An 11,348-nucleotide genomic window follows, 5' to 3' on the forward strand; every position below is an offset into this window, starting at 1 on the left:
ACAATGAACCAAATTATTCAAAAAAAGCAAACATATCAAGAGAGCAAGACATAAGTAGAAAAGTGGATTTTATTGAGAAGGTTAGACTGGCATGAGAGACAACACAAGCAAGAATTTCAAAAACAAGCCGTGATGGAAAACAAATACACTACATCAAAAAGTCATCTTCATTGGAAAAGCTGTGATTTGAAAAAGCAAAAAAAATCGGGATGGGAAAAAAGTCAGCCATTTCTACAACCATTTACATATAGGAGATAAACCTGGATATTATTTACATGGCAACAGATTACAGTATTTACAAAGCCAGGGCTGGAAGCAAAGTGAAACTCTCACGAGCTGCATTTTTGGAGTAAAACTGGACACGGTCAGTGTGCACAGTCCTGAAAAAGCACAGGGTGATTTTTTGGCAGAGAAGCAGAGATTTTAACAGTGCCTGGAAATGGTGATCTAACAAAGATCGGCCCAGACCAAAATACTGTCACCAACAAAAGTATTCAAGCTTTTGTCTTTTTTTTTTGGTCACATATAATTCAAAATGTAGTTTTGAGGGAAATCTAAACAACACAAGGAAAAAAAATGTTCAAGGGGTTTTCAGAGATGCCTGGAGTCAGTGCCAACACAGATATTCTCACATAATGGGTTATATCTTACCACATTAATATTGGTTATAGTATATTCAAGCAATCTAGAGCAAATCTCTGTACATTTATTAACACACATTCATGATTCAGGCAAACAGGGGAGGACTGTCCCTTTACAAGGCATCTAATCACAGATGGAAACAAAGAAAGGGAGGAGCTGGGGGTTCTGGGTCAATGTCAGTGGTCAAAGCCAGGAGGATACGGTGCTAAACACCACCCGGCTAACGGCAGGGAGGCCTGGCTGAGTCGCACCACTCAGAATTAAAAAATAAAAATAATAATAATCAGAATCAGAATATTCAGTTAGCTCATCAACAATTACATCAGCATCGACACCGGTTTTGATTCAACCCTGAGAAAACAGTGGACTGCATGTTCACTAAGTGGCACACCTGCCTAAGAAGGTAATCTTTTTACCCTCTGAACACCCAGAAATAAGGGACAATTTATACGGAAACTGGCATCTTAATTATCTGATTAAAGATTTAATAATAAAGCAACATTTAAATAGTGATTAAGTCTTAAGAAATTATATCAAAGGAAATAAAAGGTTCAGTCTGTTGTGGTTGTGCCCTCGTCAAGCAGTTTTCTGCAAAACAAGGTGCCAGTGCTGGAGCCAGTTCACTCCTCAAATCTTTAACTGTAATTCTACTACGTCTTCACTTCTGATCGCGGGCGTTAAACCTGCTGATCTGAAATGGAAAAAAAAGAAAAGCTGATGACCGCCAAATGTGACTAAAATGACTTCGCAACAACTTTCAACAGACGTAACAGTAAATTTGGACTAGATGAATTCAGTGCTCGGCAAATCAACTCTCACACACAGTACTGGTAATTAAACGTTACTTAGATTAATTCCTGCGTTTGTTTGGAAGCCGTGCGTCTCATTTTGGAAAACCTTTTGCTGGCGCCAGCAATGACACCTTGTGAGAAAATAGCCCCAGTAACTCGTGCTGTGAATGCAGAGCTCAGGACAGAGGAGGTGAAGCAGCAGGTTTCAGATGTCATCCAAGATCCAAACGAGGCTTCTTCTCCATTTATATTACCACGGCGTGCACGGCTTACTCGTTCCTCAAACAAATCCTGAACTTACAAGAGGGACAACTCTTCAAAGAGGAGAGTAAAAACTAATATAAAATGTCTGAAGAAGAATGCTGACGTCTCATCGGATTCTTCTGATGCTGCTCTCTCTCCCAAGTCCTCTTCATGAGCGAGGGGGTGGTCTGTCCCTGTTCAGGTCCTCCATTTTCACAGGTTGTCAGAGGTCATTGGAGCATGAGCTGTTTGAGGTTGTCGTGCAGGATGGTGTCCTTGACGTCCCGAAACACCAGCCTGATGTTCTCCGTGTTGATGGCGGTGGTGAAGTGGTGGTACAGGGGCTTCTGAGTACAGTCGCGCCTCTTGGCCCGGAAGCAGTCCACCATGAACGCCTGGACGTCCGGCAGGCTGTGCTCCGGTCCGTTGTACTCGGGAAAGTAGTCCTTGAGGGGAACGTTTTTCACTTTCTCCTCCAGCAGATCCGTCTTGTTGAGGAATAGGATGATCGAAACGTTGTTGAAGACACGGTTGTTGACGATGGTCTCGAAGATGTCGAGCGATTCACGGAGCCGGTTGGTCTGCCTGTCCTCCATCAGCACCTGTAATAGATGACGGAACAATTAAATACTACTGCCAGTACGGATGGTGTAAATCCTTTAACCTGTACATGTTACATCCTGTCAGGTATTCATAAGCTTCCTTTTAATAGCATTTCCTGTTAACCAAAGTCAATTTGGATTAAAACTGTGGTTTTATGGTGTGCAATAGGTTTAAAAAAACAAACAAACGAGAAACCCCCCCCCAAAAACTAGGCTATTTGGGTTAGCCTGCTATTGCATGGCTCTTACAACAACAGTTGGTATGTTGCACAGGGCAAATCAAACAAGAGCTTGTTTTTTAAGTCAGTTACAGCAAAATGAGGAAAACAGTGAGGGACTTGAAACTAGGGGCCAGCATAGCTAAAATGAAGTTGGTTAAGTCCCAGAAAACATATTTATGATGGTAAAACACTTGAGATGGTTCAATCAGAGGCAAATAATTCTTCCATCTGCTTTCAAGCAGCTTGATTCCACATTCAACCATTAAGAAAGCAATGCCATTGGAATCCTTAAAGGGGACCCATTCTCATCCTTATTTTCAGCCATTTATATACTGTTATAACGGTGGACACTCATAAAACTCACTCATATTAAATATCATCAAGGAATTCGGCTTCAGACTGCTGTAAACACTCAGTTTCAGACAGGTTTTTTCCTAATCTTGGGTCTTTTCATGTGAAAAATCTTCTAAATGGTTCTCTCAAAGAAGCCATACCTGCCTGACATTCAAGCCTTTTGTATACGAGGGACAACCAATCAGAAGTTAGTCGGCTCCATTAATGCTTGAGATAATTTCAGTTTGTGTAAAGTTAGCAGCAAAGCAAACCTTACATCTGCTCTGAGCTTCGAATCAAGTTTCTGCTGGACATTTCAGCCTCTCGTTTGTGTAAATACTTCAATCCATCACAATTTAATGTGTACTTGTAAAATGTTGTCTTGCAAGTCTTCTCACTGTTTTCCCACCGCTCTGAAAAAGTACCAAACCACAACCCCCCGAACTGAGCCTTGTAAATGTGATGAAGAACAGACCGATTCATGCTGTTGGTGCCCATTTAAACATATCAGTCACATTTTGGGGATTCACATCAGCCTGTCGCTAGAATACTGAAGACGGAAGGGGAAACATGGTAAATAAATACAGCACGACTAGCAAATAAATGAACCAAAGTTGTCACTTGCACATCTAAGTGGTGGTCAAATCAGAGCTTTAGTTAGAAACTCAAATAATTAATTCGTCTTAAGGAAAGTCTTGCAGCTGCACAAGCAGAAGCATCAATGAAACGTTATCAAAAGTTACCACACATTATTGTCAAGAACAAACTGGTTAATGTGCTTCTTATCATCCTATCTGTATTGAGCGTGCTTGCTTGTGAGTGGCAGGAAATGAGATGCCATGGTTTCTTTCTGCATCTGATGCAGCAGCGGTGTTTACTTTAATTTTTTTACCTGGTCATATTCGGAGGAGGAGACGAGGAAGAGGATCGAGGTGACTGAGTCGAAACACTCAAACCAGCGTCTCCGCTCGGATCGCTGCCCTCCCACGTCCACCATCTTGAAGGGAACATTCTTGATCTCAAAGTCATACTCATGGATGCCCTTAGTGGGTTTACGAGCCAGCAGGATGTCCTGTTGAGTGGGAAGATAATCCTAGCAGGAGAGGCAGAAAGACAAACTTTTAATTATTGAGACAAAAATACCATTTGTCCTCATTTCCACCTAACCGTTTGATAGAAAATCCTTTCCAAACCAGGATTTGTTTGCAGACTGAAGAAGAAACACCAGACACATAACAAAGTTCAAACTAGCAGCCAATTCATCTGTAAATACTAGAAATGTGTTTTATTCTTCAGCTCTAACTTTGGGTCCTGCAAAAGCAAGACTGGAAATGACACACTTATGAGCGCTGAGGAAAACACAGCAGAGTTTAAGACTACACAAAAACGATTCCGTAAATATTCACAAATATGGGGATTTCCCACAGAAAGCAATCGATGGGAAGGTCAGCATTTTGTAGAAAATGAAAGTAAAGGTTTGACATAATAAGTTTAACATCTGCTTCTGCTGTAACCTCTGTGGAGGAGCTGAATCTAAAGGTGGATATTTCAACTGAAAATCACCAGGAAGCTTGGGTAGGCTCTGTATACAAGCTAATCATCTTTGTAATCATTGTTAAACTGGCTTTAGCAGGTTCAGATTCACTGCTTAATAGAGGGGACGGTTCCAGATGCAGGCTAGGTGTGTTCTGTTTAAAAAAATAACTTGAGCATTTTAAACGTGTCTTACCAAATTAAAAAAAGACTCATACACAGAGTGAAACAGGGAGGAGAGAAACTAGCACAGCTACAATTGACAGCACAAAGAGTTGAAATGAATATTATGTTCATATACTAAACACAAACACCCACAAATGGATGCTGTTTGTAAAATGGTGATGAAAGAAAACACAGCAACTCCATTATGAAAACAGTCATTATGAGTTTGATTATACATTTAGGGGGGGGATTTCATTCATGTTAGTAGCGCCCATTCAAAATGTGCCCATTTGTAATGAGGACACTGTGGTTTGCAACTGTGTGTGCGTGTATTTCTATAATAAACAAAAAAAAAGCCTGAGGTCAGCCACAGGAGTGAAGTTAACATACACACACCCACAGAAACAAAACTAGCTTTTTAGCTTCATAGCATTTACAAAAGCTATGAGGATGTGTGTGCATGCAACATTATATTCATTCAAACACATATAAGGTGAACCTGCTAAGCCTCTGTCCATTTTCTGTGATATGTAAACTGATATGATGGAAGCTTGCAGTAAACATGACAATGGCATGGCATTTTTTTCTTCTCCTAGTTCTGGTTGACATCATCAAGATGTGACACCACCTTAATCTTGTCATCCCAGACATACAGATCTGAGTGAGCACAGTATAAGGATTATTTTTAATATGAATCATGCAAAGCTACTCTAGTAGAGTCTGAAAAGGTGGTGCTGGAAATGAGCAGAAAAGGCTGGACTTTATGTATCGAGTTCATACTAAAGGTGGCTGTATTGAAGAGCACAACATGAAAGACGCATCTAAAAGAATACAGCAGCCTTTGTGCTTACACCACCTGTAAGCACAACCTTGGTAATAAAAGTGTAATTAAATTTACAAAACAAACATACGCATACAAACCTCATGAAGACAGTAAGATTGTAGATGTTAGCATAAGCATGTGTGTTTGTAAATAATAGTACAAGTATAAACACTTAATGTCCTCAATGTAAAAAGGATGTGTTTATGATGCACAGAAATCTGAAAAACAATTCAACTTCCAGCATGCTGATGTCAGAAAAAAGGAAGTATTGTTAAAACTCAGTTGGGAGCGGTTAAAATATCTCTCATGTTAATAAAGGAAAAACCCTGATTTACTCTCAATAACGCCCTCAAGTTTTGGACTTTAGACTTAATATTAAGGGTTTATAAACTGTTTGAACTTGCTTAGTGTGTTCATCTTGATGTTTTTTTTAACTAAACTTTTAAACACCTGAAAAAAAAATTGAGCTTAACTAAATATAAGGAGCTTCTTTCACAAAATGCCAGCATTATCTGCGGCAAGCAACCACCTTAGTCATTTCTAAGGTAACCTTTAATTGTCTGGACATGTTGCAGTATTAACTATAACATGCACAAGTCTGATTATCACAAAGAGTACAAGCAGAAACAACTTACCAGCTCGCCGAGCTTATCCAGATTATCCAAGAAATACTTCACTGACTCACCCTGCGACAGGACAGAGGAGGAATTTCTGTTAATTCTACACAATTAATTAGGTTCTGTCATTTTTACCACAATCAGCAGAAAACATTTTGCAGCAATATGTTTGCAAGTGGAAAAGGCGCTGAGATACTAGTGGGGAGAGTGTTTAGCTGCCACACAGACAGAAGTAACCTGACTTTTTTCTTTCTCCCGTGTCTGCCCCAGAGCAGAGTCTGTTCTGAGGTACTGAGGCAGGATGCGCATTATTTAGTAAGACTGTGACACGTGTTTCTAAGTGTGTCTTTGATGTATTCAGAAGTGTTGGTTAGTGTGTGTCTGCGTGGTTAGAAGTGTTTTATTTGAGTTTTTTCCCAAGACTTTTTCGACACTGCTTTTGTGCAGGCAGTGCAAGACCAGACACGGGGCTGCCAGGACTGAGATGCATTCCTTTATCTGTGAGCTGGTGCGGGTCCTGCACTCGACATAAACCAAAACACAGTGTGCAAAAAGAAAAACAGATTTAACCCATCGTCTTTCCTGTGACCTGCAGCGCCTCTACTGCAACGCACTACACTTGCACAGGGGATTTTTGTTTTGTTTTTTGCATGTATTTTGCATTAATGACACGATAGGCATTTAAATGTTCCCAGTTGCAGCGATCGGGTTGTATTTCTCTCTTACCACCATGTACGAGCATTACCCACCCCAGCTTCTTCTTCTTGTCACCTTTTGATCTTTAGGTAAAAAAAAAAAAAAACTAACCTGACCTGAAAAACCTGTGATTGTGTGTGTGCATTTCTGTGTGTGTGTGTATGTGCACGGCTAGGATTACCCAAGGGAGGAGCCCAATGGTGTGGCGCTCTACTAGAGTTAAATGAAGAAAAAGCTACTTTTCTGATTTCACATCCGACTCCGCCCGAGTAAAAGGAGCTCATAACTAAGAAGGGTTTGGTTGGTTTTGAAATAATCAAAAATCAAGTCAGATTTTTTTTCCTGTTTTTTTTTTTTTTAAAAAGGAGAAGAGAAACAAGAAGCGCAATCACTCTGCGTTCTCCCTGCTGAGGCATGACAACGCCTGCAGAAGCAAAACTGAAACTCAGCAATATGTCATCTGAACCGACACTTACATTAAAGGAAGATGTGACTAAATAATTCTAATACTATGAATCTCAGAATCTCCGATGAAAAGATTAAGACTATTGTAACGAGCAACGCTGACGTCTGCACTGCAGGAAGTGAGAGAAGCCATGTGCATACTCACAGCGCTACGTGTGTGTGTGCTTTTTTAAACATGATAATTACAACCAGGCCTGAAGGCACGTGCGATTTGTGATGCAAATGCTTAAATGGGGCACGGTCAACACGAGGGGATTCTGGGTAATCTGCTGCAAATGACACAAATCTCTTCTTAGAGAAGGAAAAAAATTTTAACAGCTCCCAACAGAATTAATTTTGCCCTCAGGGTTTACAGTGTACTCACCATTAAAACTTAATATTAAGGTTTTGTACACTGTAAGCTTGCAATTGATATTCAGTTTCATTTCAAGACATCTAACAATAATAAGTTTATTTTAATATAAGAGAAAAGGCAAAAAGAACCCAAAACATCCCAAACACTTTTCAAAATGTGTGGTTGGTTTTATAAAAGATGGACATTTGACAAAAACTACACTGTTCTGTACATACATTGATTTTAATACATATACAGAGACTTTTTTGACCCTAAAATAATGCTTTTTTTTTTAAATTAAAGTCAAATACTGTTTCACTTTGTACCCTAGAACAATGAATTGTCACATATGAATTAATTTTTTTTTTTTTTTTATAAACTAACTGTCTTGGCTGTGCAGTAATGTGTGTGTGTGTATGTGTGTGTGTGTGTGTGTGTAGCCCTGTGTCTGTGGTCCATTGACCCTCCACTGATATTACACAACAAATAAAGGCTCAAAGCTATTTCTGATCAATTGTTTAGTCTATAAAATGTCACCTCATTTTCCAGAGTGGGTTGAAGTGACAGGTGACCAACTATTTGGTTTGTTCAACCAATCCGCCAAAATTCAAAGAGCTTTAATCTGTAAACATGTGCACATGTGAAATAAGGATGGGACAATATATTTTATATGGCTTCCATCTGTGGTATCAATATCTTTATCAACACATGTAGGCGATTTCACTTGTTTCGTTTTCACAGATATTGTGATGTATCGCAGATGATCGCCTCGCAGCACACTTAGGCTACAGTGATTCTGTGATACCAACACCTAGCGTCCAGTAACTGAACAGCTAGTCAGGCTTTCAGCGATCCTGCCGCTCTTCAGTTACAGGCTGTTTCCATAGCAGGCTGCTTACATTGTTCCGTTTACTACTGTCACCGAATGAGTCACATTTGTGTGTTTATATGAATGATCAGTCCAAGTGACAGCTCACTTCCATTATTAAATGCACAGCTCCAGCTTCAAAAGTCTAAAAGGTGCGATGTTTTCCGTGATAATTAACGCTTTTGAAGATTTCGGGGGTGGGCGGGTGGAATAAAGGAACTTGCCAATTTGCAAAATGAATACTTACACTCTTACACAGATAGGTTATGCACGTTAGTGTGTGTGTGACCTTGTGTAACTCGAGGTATGTGACACTCTTAGTGTTTGTGTGCAAATAACGCTGAGTGGGAGAGCCAGGGATCTGTTTGTGAGCATAAAGCTGTTTAACTACAGATCAACATTCCTGCTCTGATCACACTTATTCTCCTTGTCTGTCTGGAAAGGTTTGCACCAACAAGCTGAGTGTGTGTGTGCCAGAGCAACAAAACGCCATTGACGAAAGTTTGGTTTTATGCAACCCACTGGCAAATTGTAATTTTCTGCTTTTCATTACTGAAAGCCACTTGGAGAAGCGCAGCCCTTATTCTGTCCTCAGTTGGGGGCCCCTTAACTGCTGAAGTGTTTAAGTTTGTCACATGAAGGCAGGGCAATCAGGGTTATTCCTATACAGACAACATTTTGGCAAGAGCCACAGGAAAATCACCAGCCTTTTGACAAACACACTGTTTTCTTAATTGGGGATTATTTACTTGGATAAAATTGTCATTTTTTTGGCTTATTAAATAGCCAGAATACACAGATTTCTGTCAAATCATGTAAAGTAATCAGTGCTTTAACTGTAAAGCTACACTCATGGGAGAAAGGGGCTTATTTTGAGTCAGGAAAATCCCTGACAGCTGGTCATTTTTTTAAAAAAGCCTAAAGCTACGGTAATAAAAGATAAAATAAGAGCATATCAACAGCCCAGAAAGGACATGTGAACGCACTCCCGACCACATCTGCTCTTCTGGGGTAAACGTCACAGAGTTAAGACGTCCACACTGACAGCCAAAAGATATACGCAGCTGGGAGAGGTGTAAACAGGAAGCCTATTGAATCACATGTCTGACCACTCGGCACAGAGAGAGCACCAGAGACTAAAGAATTAGATGCAGGGAGAGTGGAAAGGGAGGATGAATTGAAAAGTCAGTTTCACTTTCTGTTTTCACTGCCATTTTCATCAATATGACTTTTTGGAAAAACCCATTCACAAACACCAGAAAACCCTTATTGCACCTGGTGATAGAGAGCTGAGATTGAGAACGTTTTATCAGACAAAACTAGGCCACCATTATCTGTCAGTTATGCCATTTCAGCATGTGTGTGTGTGTGTGTGTGTGTGTGTGTGCACGCTCTAACCCACCAGCTGAAACTCCCTGCGCCTATCGTAGGCGTTCTGTATGCCCGAGTCTGCCCACAGGGCCTTAATGGCGGGCAGGTACTCCAGGAAAACCGATGTCTCAAGCTGCCCACTGGTCATCTTGGCTGAGCGGGTGTCGAACGCCATCAGGTTGTCGCCGTGCGGCTGGTTGTCTTCATCACCCCACGGAATGTGCAGCTTCTCACGGGCATCCACCAGCACACGTATACCTGGAAAAGGAAGTCAGATGGCAACTTAATAGTGGAAAGGGGTAGTGAGAAGGGCAGGTGAAACAAAAGTAACCCAACACCTGTGTCCTTTGGAGGCCTGCTGTGTCTAAAAAATAAATAAATAAAATACAAAAAAAATGATGATAGGGCAAGAAAAAGTGGAGTTGATTTTAAGGTAGCACATGATTAACATAACCCTGTTACTAGACAGATTTCAGGGTTTTTCCTGCTTACACAAAATTTCCACCAAAGAGGTCTTAGCCTCCCCTCAAAGGAAAAAGAAAATCACCACCTTGTGCTAACCATCACTCTACCCAATTTTTCTTTAACTGAACTTTCATTCAGTCAAGAATAAAGCACATTTTGCTGACATAATGACCAGAAATAACAAGAAAATGTGCTTCGAAAACCACATTATAATCCGGGGAAATCCCTGTATTCACAGCTATTATTTACATTTATTTCAAACTGTTTATTCATTAAAAAAAATGTACAGGATGTGCTGGTCACACCAACACCTTACTTTGAAAATGGCCGAAATAACTGTCGGGTTATATACAATTTCGTGACTATTAAAAAGCGACGCTTGAGCCTTGTTGGTATTTACAGACGATTTTGTTTAACGTGGACAACACCAACGTAAAGATTTCTCTTTCATTCAGTCCGTGGACAAAGAGGAACACCTTACAGCACACTACACTGGCGGGTTGCCCTCCATTAGCTTCATCCCGAGCTTAGTTATTGAGCAACAAAACTTGCCTGTAGCTGATTTAAAACCGCGGGTAGTGTTGGTTAAAGATATCACAAAAAACTTGATTCGCTGTATTTGGTATAGCTATGCTAAACCCCTAGAAAAGTTAAGCTTTTAGGACAAACGAGGCTCCTATGGGTGTGCCGAGAGCAGATGTAGACTGTTTATGTGTCCTCTCACCCAGCCCAGCGCTGCTAAACAGATGTGGAAACTTTCCAGTGCCTTTTAACCGAGTAAAAAGGGCGATTTTCACGCCCTTTAAGTTTCCAGCCCTCGGTAGCGAGGTTACCTTTGATAACATTGCTGTAAATCGTTGCTCTGAAATCCTCTCGGGCGTGCTGGTCGAAGTCCTGGCCGTGGATGATCCGCATTTGTTTGAGGAAAGTCGACTTGCCGCTCTCGCCAGCGCCGAGGAGAAGGATCTTCACCAGCCGTTTTACATACGTTTTCTCCTTGGAGAGACATCTGTCGATCTCTTTGGACTTTCTCAGCTGTTCCACCTCGCCGCTGTTAAGCAGGCAGACGGGTAGACAAACTTTTAACACGGACCTGGTCGGCAGGAAATCCGCCATGTTCGCACAAACTTCATCGATGCTAATTTGATGCGCGTTCTCGGGCGCAGGCACGGGACCAAG

The 11,348-nt window shown here is 40.9% G+C and overlaps 1 protein-coding gene across 1 annotated transcript; it reads right to left on the reverse strand.

Moving 5' to 3' along the window:
- Positions 1 to 51: 51 nt before the first annotated feature.
- Positions 52 to 11,347, reverse strand: LOC146663904 (guanine nucleotide-binding protein subunit alpha-13-like). Its single transcript, XM_085416852.1, has 5 exons — positions 11,003 to 11,347; positions 9,736 to 9,962; positions 5,989 to 6,039; positions 3,725 to 3,925; positions 52 to 2,278 (listed from the first exon to the last, which is right to left on the reverse strand). The coding sequence occupies exons 1-5, from the start codon at positions 11,283 to 11,285 to the stop codon at positions 1,907 to 1,909; spliced, it is 1,134 nt and encodes a 377-aa protein (XP_085272978.1). The 5' UTR covers positions 11,286 to 11,347; the 3' UTR covers positions 52 to 1,906.
- Between the last annotated feature and the right edge of the window lies 1 nt (position 11,348).

This window comes from Rhamphochromis longiceps, linkage group LG8, assembly GCF_057381845.1.
Source record: "Rhamphochromis longiceps isolate RC_006_pf linkage group LG8, R_longiceps_female_GT1.1, whole genome shotgun sequence".
Classification (NCBI taxonomy): Eukaryota; Metazoa; Chordata; class Actinopteri; order Cichliformes; family Cichlidae; genus Rhamphochromis; species Rhamphochromis longiceps.